Source organism: Labeo rohita, chromosome 8, assembly GCF_022985175.1.
Source record: "Labeo rohita strain BAU-BD-2019 chromosome 8, IGBB_LRoh.1.0, whole genome shotgun sequence".
Classification (NCBI taxonomy): domain Eukaryota; kingdom Metazoa; phylum Chordata; class Actinopteri; order Cypriniformes; family Cyprinidae; genus Labeo; species Labeo rohita.
This window is the reverse complement of record NC_066876.1, coordinates 2,211,641-2,227,426: the sequence shown is the minus strand read 5'-3', so window position 1 is coordinate 2,227,426 and position 15,786 is coordinate 2,211,641. Positions and strand designations below refer to the sequence as shown.

The 15,786-nt window shown below is 37.6% G+C and overlaps 1 protein-coding gene across 2 annotated transcripts in view; it reads left to right on the top strand.

Moving 5' to 3' along the window:
• mtor (mechanistic target of rapamycin kinase) overlaps positions 1-15,786 on the top strand; it is a 144,550-nt gene that overhangs the window by 87,861 nt on the left and 40,903 nt on the right. For both annotated transcript variants that reach the window (XM_051116395.1, XM_051116394.1), the window contains exons 33-35: positions 2,515-2,592; positions 3,031-3,138; positions 8,799-8,924. In XM_051116395.1, the coding sequence (XP_050972352.1) occupies positions 2,515-2,592; positions 3,031-3,138; positions 8,799-8,924 (312 nt within the window). The remainder of the gene's footprint in view (positions 1-2,514; positions 2,593-3,030; positions 3,139-8,798; positions 8,925-15,786) is intronic.

Below are 15,786 nucleotides of genomic sequence, written 5' to 3'. Positions count from 1 at the left end.
TTTCAAAGGCTTGATTGTTTTTTTGGGGTGCACTGTAATGTGCTCATACTTCGTTTTTAAAAAATCACATTATTTTCCCATATTTTGCCTTTATTCTACACTGCTTTTCCGTTCTTCTAAAAACAGTCTGTTAACTTCCTGGCTCCTCCCTCAGAAATCCACAATGGGCTCAAATGGGTTAGCTGGCCCAGTGTTTTGTGATTCGATAACCGCCTAGTGCACATTGTCTGAAAACATCATGCATCTTACTAAAACGGATAGCTGCGGGTCACCTTCTGAGTCATCAAGCATGGCATCTTTATGTGACTTTTTTTTTTTGTTAGGTCAAGCAAGTAGATAGAATAGAAAAACAATAGGGGACACTAAAATTAGAAGATCATTTTTTTAATAAATAAAAAGAAAACAAGTACATAAAATAGAAATAGAATAGATTTCTAGTGTTAGATTACCAAGTGTAGATGGAAGATGGCTAAAGACTTTTAGGCAAGCAGCGGTAGTCAGTGCAAACTGATGAACAAAAGTCTGATTAAAGACTACTTTTACTGCCACATTTTGGATTAGTTGCTCTGGTTTGATAGAACCGGCTGGAAGACCTACAAAGAGAGCGTTGCAATAGTCTAGCCAGTAGAAGAAAGAGAGCTTGAACAAGAAGTTGTGTAGCATGTACCGATAGAAAGGGGCTGAGATACCTTGAAGGACCTATCAAGCGGACAAGTAATAGGATGACTGGAAAGGATGAGTTTGGACACCTTTGCCTCTTGAGTGTGAAGAAATGGACATGAGCAATAGAGAAGTGACATATGTGACCTGGACCACAAAACCAGTCTTAAGTTGCTGGGGTTTATTTGTGGCAATAGCCAAAAATACATTGTATGGGTCAAAATGATTGATTTTTCTTTTATGGCAAAAATCATTAGGAAATTAAGTAAAGATCATGTTCCATTAAGATATTTTGTAAAATTCCTACTGTAAATGTATTAAAACTTCATTTTTGATTAGTTATATATATAGAGAACATTATTTGAAGAACTTTAAAGGTGGTTTTCTCAATATTTTGATTTTTTTGCCCCCTCAGATTCCTGATTGTTAAATAGTTGTATCTCGGCCAAATATTGTCCTATCCTAACAAACTATACATTAATGAAAAGCTTATTTATTCAGCTTTCATATGATGTATACATCCCAATTTTGAAAAAAAATGACCCTCACGATTGGTTTTGTGATCCAGGGTCACATATACACATTGAGGTCAGTAGGATTTTTTGATTTGCGCTATACCCTCTCTGCAGCGATGCTCGGGGAGAACATCAGATAGCCAAGGGGCAGAGGGGGTGGTACGGCCTGGCCTGGAAGAGAGGGGGCAGACTGTGTCTAAACAAGATAATTTATGTAATCAATGCACTGCAATGCTAACAACAGGTTTCTGTGCATGTGTGTGTGTGTGTGTGTCAAGTCAAGTCATGTTAACTGACATAGAGCTTTATTCAATACAGATTGTCCCAAAGCAGCTTTAAAAATAATAAAGTGAAAACCTGCATCATTTTGCCAAGTTTTTCAGTTTCAGGAAACAATCCTTTCAACTATAATTACTGCTTCATTTTTGAATGTAGCTGCAGTCAGCGATTTTTTTTTTTTTTTTTTTTTTTTTTTTTCAATAGCTCTTGTGGACAAATAGGTGTTATAACTGCCATGTGTCATTCCAAATATTATGTGTATGTACTACAAAGTCAACAGTCTTGAATCTCCAATAATACTACAAATTATTGGTTTAATAAAACAGCACTGAGTGCATTATTCCAAAAGAGACAACTGACTTTTGAATGGGTGATGGTGGTCATTATTTGTTGAGTGACATTTATATAACATGTTAGCTTGTGTACCAAAGACATTTTGTCCTCACAGTAGGAGCACATTGTGATTAATTCCAAGTGAATTCCAAGTTCCTGCACAAGTTCATGTTTTTTGTAAATGAATGGTATAAATAATATTTAATACAATTTATCATTACAGTTTCTAGTAGTATTTAATACACTGGCTGAAATCATGGAGAATAGGGGTTGTAATCTGACTGGCAGGCTAAAATTGTGGCAGTAGAGTTTGCCGTAGAAGTCTAGATTATTGATGGGTGTCTGTGGTCTTTGCTAAATGTTTAGGTCTGCATTACAGTCTTGGCTTCACATAAAGAGATCTGTATGTGTATGTCTGCATGTATATGTGTGAGAGAAAGCAGGAGAATGAAAGCATGTTTTGAAGGAAATATAGTGGTAAAAACATGGATTTTTTTCCCCTATTGTTTGTCAAACTTTTTATCTTGGTTAGTGTCTTTCTGGTTTTTGGTTTTATTGCTGTTGTTTGCAACAAGGTCCTTTGAATTAACTGAAGTAATTTGAAATGACTGTAATGTGGTCAACAGACCTGGAACATTTTATAGATGGATGTTTACTGAAAAATAATTGCAACCAGAATCAAGCATTTAGCAACACTGTGGTTTAATGTGTGTTCATCTGATTTCAGTGCATTGACAAAGCCAGAGATCTGCTGGATGCTGAGCTCACCGCCATGGCTGGAGAGAGTTACAGTAGAGCATATGGGGTAAGAACGTACACCACCGTCTCAGTATAGAAGATTGGCCCAAGTCAAATAATCAGGGGCATCGCTACTGGGGGGAAAAGGGTGACAGTGAATAGGCCCCAGAGGTTGAAATTGGTCCACTACGATGTGGTCTGTGAGGCCCGACTCCAACCCGTATCAGAATTCCAAGCGACATAATTAAATAATCATTTGGCTAGCTTTTCTTTTTTATTGAGTAATTCCAGCATGTGAGGTCAAGACGAGACCATTTCAGGAGGGACGGTTACATAATAAGACGGATCTAATCTTTGTTTTTTTTTCTTTCCTCAGTTCCACTGTTTTTTTAATTTCACATGATACAAATGTTTAAAGAGTGCATAGAAAAGAAGTCTTGGCTTCTGTTAATGTAGTTAAGATAGCATCTTTTTCATTCTCTTTATTCTTCCCTCTCTCTCATAGGCCATGGTGTCTTGTCAGATGCTGTCTGAGTTAGAGGAGGTGATCCAGTATAAACTGGTTCCTGAGAGGAGGGACATCATCAGGGAAACGTGGTGGGAGAGGCTGCAGGTAACAGCAATGTTTTTCTCTCCACACTTTGCGAGTTAAAGGAATATTCATGGTTCTATATGTATATCTATAAAATCTAAAGTATCATTATATAAAAGTTAAAATATAATTTGTTGCAAAAGAATTTTGCTCATGTATATTTTTAACCGTGTCACTACATGTAGTTTCATATAAACAGTGAGTCAGTAGTGAAACGTTAATTTTAAGCTTCACAAAGAAAGGATTCATCAGACTGATCCAGACCAATAACTTCCATCTGTTGCTGTTGTGTTCCTTCATCGATAATCCTGTCTTGACCTGGCTGACGTTATATGCGAAAACATTTTGTGGTTGGCTTGACACTGCTCAGCAGGGTGCCTTGACGTAGTGTTTCGACTTGTGTTTCTTTAATATACTCAGCTAGTGCCACTGGGGAAAAACAAATATTTAACAGTAAGGAACTAATGCTGCCAACCTGCAGACTTTTCCGTTCATAAAGGACGTGTGAGAGTGCAGAACTGATGTATTGTGGACAAGGAAATGTTAGTCAGCAGTTCATTGGTAAGATTTAGTCCAGAAAGTTTACACTTTACAGAACATTGTGGTCTGTTGTATTAGAGAGAGTTAATGTAAACTCACCTTTTCATCCATATCCGCTTTCAACCCTGGTATGTATAGAAGCAGCTTACTCTGGCCAAAGACTTTATAACCTTAAAGGAACACTCCACTTTTTTTGAAAATAGGCTCATTTTCCAACTCCCCTAGAGTTAAACAGTTGAGTTTTACCATTTTCGAATCCATTCAGTCGATCTCCGGGTCTGGCAGTAGCACTTTTAGCATACATTAGAAATTTAATGTATCAAATATATACCATTTTGAAGACTGAAATATGAAATGATGGGGGGACGTTTTAAATATGAAACTAAAACTGCCAGTAGGTGGTGGCACATCATTGTGTTATTTAATGTGTTATTTGCATTTACACCAAGTGCAAGCAGCCATAGATTATATTTACACTATGTAAAAAGTGTTTTTTTTTCTTTGCAATATGCGCAATAGAAGATAGAAGCTATATAGAATAGAAGCTATATTTACTGCAAGTAGTGGCAGATATTTGCACCTCAGTGTTGTAGCACTGTAGCAACCATTTAAAATGTAACTATAACAAAATACAGTTAGTCATATTTTGTATTCTAAATGTGACAATGTTACATGTATTTCATTACTTCCTAACCCTGCTTCTAGATTATTTTTTACCTAACTCATTTGTCACATATATTTGATTTGGGGTTGATGTGTACCATATTAGGATTTCAAAAAAAAGAAGAAAGAGAGAGAGAAAGAAAGAAAACATATTCCATTCATGAAAATGCATTAAACATTACATCACACTGAGATTTCCCAAAATGGATTTAATGAAAGAACTGCAGGGGGGTTTGTGAAAGTTTTATTGAAATTATTGATAATTACATCTTCAAAATGTACAATTAAAGGTAGTATATTTTTGGAAAATAAAAATAAATCAAAATAATATGAATGATTTTTGTCCAGACTTTCATCCAGAACAATAATTGTGTCAGATCAGTGAGGGTCAACAGATATGATGAAGGCGGTGTTTCACAGCTATATATCTGCAGCGTTTAGTAACTTGTATAATTACTCATCTCACACATGGCCTAATTGACCATATGCACAAATTACTTCCTTGCTTTGATAAGCCAGCTCAGTCATTTCCGGTCAACTGTACTGTGCCATAAGAGGAACGCCCTTTGCTCTTTTTCTCTGCATAGTTCATTCACAATTTGAAGAAAAGTTTTGTTTGTCCAAGAGGACCAAACGTCTCCACATACCGTTTTAAGAATGACAAACGCGAGTGTAAAAAATTAAGTAAATCTGCTACATATGCAGTGAGTCGTGATTCAGACTAATTTCAGAGCAACAAAACTACAGCAGTAATAAGTTTGTGTTGGCTGAATATAGGCTATTTAGTTGCTTGTGCATTTAAAGATAGAACATAAAAGATCTAGTTATTAAATCTAAAATATTTCAAATGTATATTGATTCATATTAATTGTTATGCCATTAATATTTAACTTATTTAATTTGTAGTTAACTATATACGTATTTAAATAATTCAGGCTGTTGGTGTATGGGCTTATTTATTTATTTATTTATTTATTTAATTGACTTTCTGCACTTAAAAGTACTAAATTGTTTTACAATAAATCCAAAAGCAAGACATGAAAAATACTAGGGAGTTGAAATTGTGGCTGCAGCCAATAAGTGATCCTCTGCTCCCATCTCCTGGTTTTAGAGGTAATTTCATGTCAGTTTCATCTTTAAAATCTTTGTTTCCCTTTCTGCTGTTCACTCTGATGTTGTGTTGAGTGTACGACACTAGGGGTTGCTCTTGGGAGCCCAAACACCAACATTGAGAAAAGGCCAGTGAAATTGGGTGTGCAGAATTTGCATAGCTGGCCTCACCCCAGACATCCTGGTATAAATAGGCCAGCGTGGCATCTGCTCACTTGTTCAATTATTTAGAGCCGAATACAGCGTCTCTCTGTGAGAAACAGCACCATTCACCTCTTTGTTGTTGGATCTATGGCACAGGCAGCGGTCTCTCCCTTCTCAAACACAGATAAGTGTTGTAAGAGTTCCCCTGGGTGCTTCAACAGCGATCTTGAAGAGGAAATCTTCCTCCTAAAAGAGTAATTTCTTTAAAAGAGCTGGCGTGGTTGGGATTGTGTGTTGATAAACATGCTATTCCTTCCGTGCTCTTCTGGTTGAGGCTTTACCTCTCCTCGAACGATCGACATGATCATTGTGTTTAGCGTTGGGCCATGCTCATGCTCATGCTGAAGCAGCGCTCGTTGATGGTTCATGTTCTGCTTGCGAGACCATGACCACGGGCACACTCTGCTCACGAGTCGCGTGCTTTTACGAGAAGCCACGGCTCACGTCGACTGCTTCCTGCTCCGGTCCTTCTACTTCTGGTCTTGCTTCTACTTCTGCTCCTTCTGCGATGTGCGTCGGTGCAGATCAATAGGAAGCGAGTAAGGTTCTGCTGGGTGAAAACCCTGCAGACCTCTCCCTCCTCGCGTCCCTCGGTCCAGCTTCCTGGAGGTGCCTGGAGGTGGAATCTTCCCAGGCTGCACCTCATCCTCTCTTGGGATCTGTCTTCGGACCTACAGTCAGATCCGTTAAGCCCCTTCAGTCAGTTGGTTTCAGTGCCCTCACCATGAAGACGGCTTTCCTGACTGCACTCACCTCTGTTAAAAGAGCGGGAAATCTTCAAGCCCTTTCCGTCAACATTTCGTGTCTGGAATTCAGGCCGGCAAACTCTCACGTTGTCCTGAGAACCCGGCCTGGGTACGTGCCCGACGTACCCACCACTCTTAGAGAGCGAGTGGTGACCTTGCAAGCTATCCCTTCCCAGGAAGAGGACCCCAACCTGTTGTTATGCCCAGTCCATACCCTACATATGATACTGAACGTGCCCAGAGGCCAGACGTTCTGAACAACTCTTTTTCTGTTTTGGTGAACAGCAGAAGGGGAACGCTGTCAAACTAGAATCTCCCACTGGATTGTGGTTGCGATCCGAATGGCCTACCAGGCCAGATGTCTTCCCTGCCCACTGGGAGTCTTAGTCACTCAACCAAGGACGCCGCTGCCTGAGCAGTAAACGGGTCCTGTCTAACAGACATTTTGTAGAGCTGCAGGTTAGACTGCCCTAACACATTCACCAGATGTGCGAGTGTCTTCCAGAGTCCTAAACACAAGCTCTGCGACTCAGGAGACTGGTACGGTGTAGAGCTTGCTATAGCGATTATGCTTCTTCCTGAGGTGAAGTTTCCTGAGGTGAACCCTGAACTACTCCTTCTTTCATCACTCTAGCACATTACACGTAGCCAGGTTCAGCGGAGGAACTTGCTATTAGAGCCCAATATTCATGTTCACAATTCATGTGAACTCTTGTATTGGGTTAGTGCTTCACATGTAGTGGCTCTTCATGTGGCCCCATGTGTGCATTTTCCACCTATATTCCCTAGAGATGCGGTGTTTCCCCTGAGACAGGCTCTGTCTCTGGGTTCTGAGTCTCTCCTTACGTGGAGTCCACCTCAGAAACCTTCCTATGTAGCACTCCCTCTGTGAGTCCTTAGGTGGTTATGCACATGTTACCTCCCCTTCAGGTAGGATGTGATCTCTGTAGTCGCTCTCCTTTCTCGGGGGGAACAGCCATTGTCCAAGCGTTTTTGCCAAGATTCTCAACCATTTTTTCTACTGTTTTTACTACGAGGAAAAGCTCCGGCTGAAGGACCTCTGCCTTATGGCGCCTCTCCAGTGAGAGAGCATGTCAAGTTCTTGGGCATTGGAAGGTCACGAAGAGGTGAGGTGCATTTATTCTAACATATTGGCCTGTTGACATCTGTGCCCTTGTTCATTTGTGACGCAGTCTGACAGTTGCGGCGTTTAGTATAGGGACCCCTAGTGCCATACACTCGACACAACGTCGGAGTGAACGACAGAAAGGGAATGTCTGATGGAAGGAATAGAGATGTTGTGTCGAATGTATGACACTAGGGGTCGCTCTTGGGAGCCCAAACACCTCTGACAACATTGAGAAAAGGCCAATGAAACTGGGTGTGCTTGGGTGTGCAGAATTTGCATAGCTGGCTACACCCTGGAAATCCAGGTGTAAATAGGCCAGCGTGGCATCTGCTCACTTGTTCTGTTCTGAGGAGTCAAGAAGCGTCTCAACCCACAGTCCGGAGTTGTGGCATGAAGGACACAATGTCTCCATTCCCTACATCAGGGAACAAGGGTTACCATACGTAACCGAGACGTTTCCGTGAAAAGATGTTTTTTTTTTCCATGTCGTCTTAATGAATGAAAGGTGAATCTTTAAAGTGAATTTTTCTGCACAGTTGGAGAGTTGAAAAATAATAAAGGCTTTAAAATATTGTACAATTCAAAAAATGTGTTGACTATGAAGGCAAGTTAATGATTATCAAGAATACCATTACCATGTCATTGAAGAGATATCATCGCTAGCTGGCTAACGTTAGCTAAATCAGTTATGATAGTGCTTAGCTGTCAACATTTAAATGTACGTTTAGGTGTCTACTTACTCTCCTGGGCTTACCAGACTCGGCATATAAAATTACTGTTGTTAAATAACATTAAACTGAATGTTAATGCCACTACCATAATTTCCGGTGTTGCAGTTATTTGTTTTTATTGGTTTCTGATAAAAACGAGGCAGGAGTGTTTTCTGTGAGAGTCTCAAGAGTCTCTACCTATATAAAATAGGTATATAAACATATAAAATGAGCTTCACCGGACATTTACGAACTGGCTTATCATTATAAGGAAGTTCTAAAGAACGCTCCATGCATATGGGCAGTTGACTGAGATTTGTCCACAAATTTAGAAGCATGAATCACAAATTTATTTACATAACATTTACATGCCCATTCAGTGTTGTGAATATAGTCAAAGGTAAATGGTGTGACACCTGCTAGAATTTTTTAGAAAAGAGAATTCAAAGGAGAAAAAAGAATTGGAGCCATTGTATGAATAAGTAATCATGTAATCCATGAAGTAACTGTAATCTGATCATGAGTATAATATACTGTAATTACAAGTATTGCTAAAAATGTGACTTTCTTTTTCTTCAGGGTTGTCAGCGTATTGTGGAGGACTGGCAAAGGATCTTGATGGTGCGCTCCCTGGTCATCAGTCCACATGAGGATATGAGGACGTGGTTGAAGTACGCTAGCCTCTGTGGGAAAAGTGGAAGACTAGTAAGAACAACACTGTTTCCTTTGTGCATTGCAAGCTAAAAGGCATAGTTCATCCAAAAATGAAAATTCTGTCATTAATTATTCACCCTAATGTCGTTCCAAAACCGTAAGGTATTTGTTCATCTTCGGAACACTAATTAAGATATTTTCGATGAAATCCAAGAGCTTTCTGACCCTGCCAGACAGCAACACAACTGACACATTCAAGGCCCAGAAAGGTACATTGTTAAAATAGTCCATGTGATCTCAGAGGTTCAACCTTAAATTTATGGAGCTACAAGAATACTTTTGGTGCGCAAAGAAAAGAGACACGCATCGATGACTGACATGGACGAGAAGGAATTGTTGAATAAAGTCATTATTTTTGTTTTCTTTGCGCACAAAAAGCATTTTATGTAGCTTCATAAAATTACGGTTGAAACACTGATGTCACATGGACTATTTTAACGATGTCCTTACTACCTTTCTGGTCCTTGAACATGTCAGTTGCGTCGTTTTCTGTGCAGGCTCAGAAAGCGGACATCATCAAAAAAAATCTTAATTTGTGTTCTGAAAATGAACAAAGGTCTTACAGGTTTAGAACCACATGCTGGTGAGTAAGTAATGACAGAATTTTCATTTTTGTGTGAACTATCACTTTAACACTGATCTCATTATGTAACATAAAATATCATTGACTAAGACCGCATCGTTACACAAAAGGAAAATCTCTTGTGGAAGTTTTAAATATCTTCCAGAATTCCAGTGTTTAGAACAGAGAAACATCCGTAAACAAGGAAAAATTAAACCAGTAAGCCTCTAGAAACCATGGTTTACAGTGATTTAGAACTGCTAATGGGTGTTGTTTGGCACAATGTGGAGCTATATAGACCCAGCAAAGTTTTATAAAATAAACACAACAATTTAAAGGGGGCATGAAGTGAGAAATCAAATTCCCCTGTTCATTTTACATACAAGACGTCATTGTACTGTAAAAGCAGTGTATGTTTCAGAACTCGTAAGAACAGTTTTTATTGAAACCAAGCTGCCAAAACATTTTTTTTGGCTCCTCCTCTTTATTATGTAATAGAAATTAATACATCAGTGTAAAACTGCCTACATAGATCAACACCTGCTTCTTCATTATCACCTCTTCAACTCAAACACTGCTCTGTTATGGACAGACAAGGATCATTTTACCAAAAATAGTAATGTTAGGAAAGTGGCTGTTTATTTTCAGCCCTGTGAATGCACAGTCAGCCATTCTTTGTCGCCAGTTTGTTTGTTGCTGTTTATGTGTCAGTAAATCAAGCCAGTGGCTAAACAATGAACTTCACATTGTTCCGCTTAGGGTTGTAGCATTAAAATAATCTGTTATTTTGATTGTGTTGTTTTAATCCTAATAACATATTATATTATCATAACATTTGTAGTAAAATGTTGATAACAAAAAATTCTTTCACCAAACAATATAGTTCTTTAGCAACATTTAGCAGAAAGGATGCCAAGCAACACATAGACGCAGCAATACCAATGTAAGGAGATCAGATTAATGAGGTTTATAGTATTATGGCTCTACTATAAAGTAATTAAATATTTGAAAAAGAAAGAAAAAAAAATACTACTTTTGAACAACTGTCATTAAGAAAAAATGTTTTTGTCTGAATAGTGGTGTAGCATCTATCAGGGTTAAAGGAGAAGTCCACTTCCAGAACAACAATTCACAAATAATTTACTCACCCCCTTGTCATCCAAGATGTTCATGTCTTTCTGTCTTCAGTCGTAAAGAAATTATGGTTTTTGAGGAAAACATTTCAGCATTTTTCTACATATAATGGACTTCATTTGTGCCCCGACTTTGAACTTCCAAAATGTCGTTTAAATGCAGCTTCAAAGGCTCTAAGCGATCCCAGCTGAGATGACTGAAACAATCAGTTTTTTTTTTATGAAAATAAATTTTTGTATACTTTTTAAGCACAAAAGCTTCTGTAGCACAGGTTCTGGGATGCACATTCACGGTGAAAGGTCACGCGGAACTACAGACCCAGTGTTTACAATGATGGTACAACGATGTCCTCCTCTCAAGTTGTAGGAGAAAATAAGATGTCTAAGAGTTTTTCGCCATACTCAGTACACAGACGATGAACTTACACGTGATTCGTAGTAGTGATGGAAAGTTCGAATCATTTTACCGACTCGGACATTTGAGTCTCATTCAGCAAAATGAACAAATCTTTTTTCGAGTCATTTCGTTAATTTTAGCAAAATATAATTAAAACGTTTCGTGTTACTTCCCTAACACATCTACTGCTTACACAACGTTGATCACACTACAAACAAGACAAAACTATAATGCTATAAGAAACAGAGAAGATTCATTCATTGTTTACCTGGGTCTTTAGTCTATGATTATCTCACCTCACCTCTTATCTGACAAGTTTTCGGGTTTGAGTCGTTCGTTCATCACGTCACAGCCCCATAAGATGAACGAACGACTCGAAAAAACCTGAAGACTCGAAACAGGTGAACTAATTCCAGTACAGAACCTAATAGGATGTTGTGCATGCACGACTGAATGAATCACTCCCCGAGACGACTCGTTCTTCCCGAGTCACATTAAAGATTCATTCAAAATCATTTTGTGCTTAAAAGGTATACAAATTTTTATTTTTCGAAAAAAAATGACTATCGTTTCGCTAGATAAGACCCTTCTTCATCGGCTGGGATCATTTAGATCCCTTTGAAGCTACATTTAAACTACATTTTGGAAGTTCAAAATCAGGGCACCAATGAAGTCCATTATATGGAGAAAAATCCTGAAATGTTTTCTTCAAAAAACAAAATTTCTTCACGACTGAAGACAGAAAGACGTGAACATCTTGGATGACAAGGGGGTGAGTAAATCATTTGTAAATTGTTGTTCTGAAAGTGGACTTCTCCTTTAACCACTGAACCCAGACCTCTTTGCCTCACATACATGGTCTTGTGAGTCTTGACTTAAAGACCTGTGATCTGTAGTGGTGATCATAGGAGCAGGAAGCCACTGAGAGAAAAGCAATGGATTAGAGGATCAAACAGTAGATAATGAAAGCACTGTTCTCAATGGATGCTGAGTGACGTGTTTATTTACAAAATGCTTGGGTTTTAACAGATGCCTCTTTGTGACCCGAAGAGTTTCAGGTCTCGGGGTCAGGCATTGAAGATTTATGTTCTGCCTGTGATCTCTAGACAAGCAGCATAATTTATTTGGCTAAATCTTATGTGACATTTAGATCATTAAATATTTGCACTGAATTATAAGTGCACTTTTTTTTTTTTTTCTGATACTGTGATTGATGTCTTAATTGACTATATGCACGGATTACTTCCTTGTTTTAGATAAGCCAGCTCAGTGATTTCCAGTCAACTGTACTGTTTCATAATTGGAGTGTCCTTTGCTCGTTTTCTCTACATAATCCATTCACAATTTGAAGAAAAGTTTTGTTTGACCAAACGCCCATGTATTCCTTTTCAAGAATGACAAATGCGAGTGTAAAAGATTAGACCAGTAAATCCGCTAAATATGCATGAGTCACTTAATATGATTGACAGTAATAACCGAACGAAACATCTGACAAGCCAATTTTAAAAAAAGAGCTTAGTCTTAAATGATTCAGATGAACAAAACTACAGCAGTAATAAGTTTGTGTTGGTTGAATATTTAATAGCTTTTACAGTCCAAGATAAAACTGTTAAATGTATGTAAAAAGATGTAATTAAATTAAATCTAAAATATTTCAGATTTATATTGATTCATATTGAATGCATTATTTAATTTTAATACCAATAATATTTAACTTATTTAATTTGGAGTGAACTATATATAAGTATTTAAATAATTCCCCCTAATAGGCTGTTTGTGTCTGAGATAAGTTATTTATTTATTTTAATGACTTTCTGCACTTGCTATACTATATACTTAAGTGCGGTAAAAGTACTCAAATTTGTTCTACTAGTAATTTTAAAATAAATAGAAAAGCAAGACTTGAAAAAACTGTGGAAGTTGAAATGGCAGTTGCAGTCAATGAGTGAACCTCTACTGCCATCTTCTGGTTATAAGGGTTATGTGGTTATAATTTCATGTCATTTTCATCCTAAAAAGTTGTTTTCCGTGTGAATCTTTAGGAATGAAACATGAATCTTTGAAGTGAATTACTGCACAGCTGTAGAGTTGAAAAATAATAAAGGTTTAAAATTTTACAAGATTTAAAAAATGTGTTCATAACTATGAAGACAAGTTACTGATTATCAAGAATACAGATATCGTTGAAGAGAAGCATCTGTAGCTTGCTAACGTTAGATTAAACAGTTATGACAGTGCGTAGCTGTCAGCATTAAATGTACAACTACATGTCTGTGTACTCTCCTGGGATTACCAGGCTCAGAATTTAAATTATATATTGTTAAATAATATGAAACTGAACGTTCATGCCGCTATCATTATTTACATTGCATTAGGGCTGGGCGATATGGCTGAAAACTGTATCACGATATCAGCGTTTCATATCGGTCGATATCGATAATTATTGATATTTTTTATGACCCATTTAAAATAAGGAACAGGAGAAAAATATATTACATTTCAACATTTTTATTTTAAACTTAACCTTCCTCTGATCATAACCCCCCCAGTTATTAAGACAGAAATGTCAACAACCATGGAAAACTCAAATAATTAAAATGTAAACATAATTCTAAATTTAGATTCTTTGTCATAAGGCACTGGTGCAGAGTACCTCTTCATGGTGGTCTGCTGCTTGTGTTCAGGGATCGAAATTAACTTTTTTACTTGGTAGCACTGGTGTTCCCAACTTCAAATAGTTAGGAGCACCAAAACTAAATTTAGGAGCACTAAATGAATATTAAGGTTGCATTAAATACAACTACACAACCTATAGCCTACAGCCTAGATATGTTATGTAGTGTAATTTGAGCACATTGGGGAGTCGCTCTCTAAACGTGGGGTATTAAAACTGCTTTTGAATGCGCGCGCGCGTTTTACTTTCGGTTTCGTTTTAACGATGGCACGAAACTCTCGGCGGTGCTGAGCGTCCATTCTACAATACAAGACATTAATTTAATAATTTTGTCACTCCCACGTTGCTAGGTTATAGAGCGAGTGCCTTTGTTAATGCAACCACCTTGCTTCGCAACCTCTGTTTTCTTCCGACGAAGAATAGAAAATATCGAACGTTTTATAGAACACATTTTTATTGATATCGAACACGTGTCTATCGCGATATATATCGTTATCGTTTTATCGCCCAGCCCTACATTGCAATTATTATTTTTTTAAGTTTCTGATAAGAATGAGGCAGGAGAGCAGGCTCAAGAGTCTCCACCTATATATAGCACATATAAAATGAGCTGCACCGGAAATTTACGAGCTGGCTTATCATTATGCGGAAGTTCTAAAGAAGACTGTGCATATGGTCAATTGTTAATGAATGTGTAGTAAATCTCCTAATTCTGTTGCAAATGTTTGCAATATTTGGAGACCAATATTTTCTCAAAGTTTTTATGAGCTGCCATTTCATGCCCTAGAAAAGTGGGGTTTTGGACAATATTGGCATGAATCATTTTTAATTTGTGATAATTTTGCACTGATAAGGGACAACACAAATTACGAAAACATATTTTATTACATAAACAGTTTATACAGAGAAAAAAACGTAAATTTTCGATTCATCAAAATATCCAGCATTAGCAGCTATTACAGCTCTGCATAATCTGGGCCTAAATTCATTGTATTCTAAATTTAATTGGCAATCAATTGTTGAAGCTATTAAGGTGTCCCGACCCAAAAATCTTTTAAAAACCTGGGCCAAGTTTAAACCAGTAACCAGGCATCACAGCTGGCAAAGGGGCACGTCTGACTTTGACATGTATATATTGCCATTATTATGTCATCAAAATGAAAATTATTATTGCTGTTCTTCAATGATAATGTCAACTTACTTTAATGTATTTGCACCAAAAAAAAAAATGAGAAGGATTTATGCTGATATCCTCCAAAACCACACTTTGCCAGGGGTGTTTCCAAACTTTTGGAAGGCAGTGTATATGTAAAAAGAAAGAAAGAAAGAGATGTCAGTCATTGCAATTTCCAGAGAATCCCCCGTTTATATCCGGATGTTACTCCTGAAACTTGCAGCATGTATGCCACATTGGTCCTCTTAGCAGCACAAAAAAAACTTTTATTCAAATTTGGATCGGTTTGGATTTGGAGTGCTCCCTTAATCACTAAAAACTCATTTCAGTTCATTGAATATTCTGCTATAATTAGTGAATCTCTCTACACAGCACAATTAATCTCTTATTTACATTGCGTCTACACTTTGTTATAATGAGAGGATTTGTGAGATTTCAGACTGCAGGACTGAACTTGGCGAGGGGATTCTGACACACGAAACACGTTGACTTTTTGATTGACCATTGCGTTCCAGTAATCAACAGATATGTCTGTGAACTGTCTACAATGTGCAACACTTCAAAAACAGAGCACAAACACAAATACACATTGGATTCTGCCATGAGGTGGCTTCTTCTGACATTTGGTTTATAGATGTTTGCCATTTACTTTATATCATAATGCAGTTTGGAGACAACATTACTTTTTATGTTTGTATGTAATTATGTATATGTGTGTGTATATATGTGTGTGTGTGTATATGACATTTTAAATCATTTAGTTACATGCTTTTCTATCAACGTCTTGCTGTTTCCACGCAATCCTGCTTTAGAGACATTATAAAGACGCGATCATGCTTAACAAGATTTGTCTGTTTGGCAAATGGCAGTAGCACATTCCTGAAATCCTGATTAACTATGATCTTAACTGAGA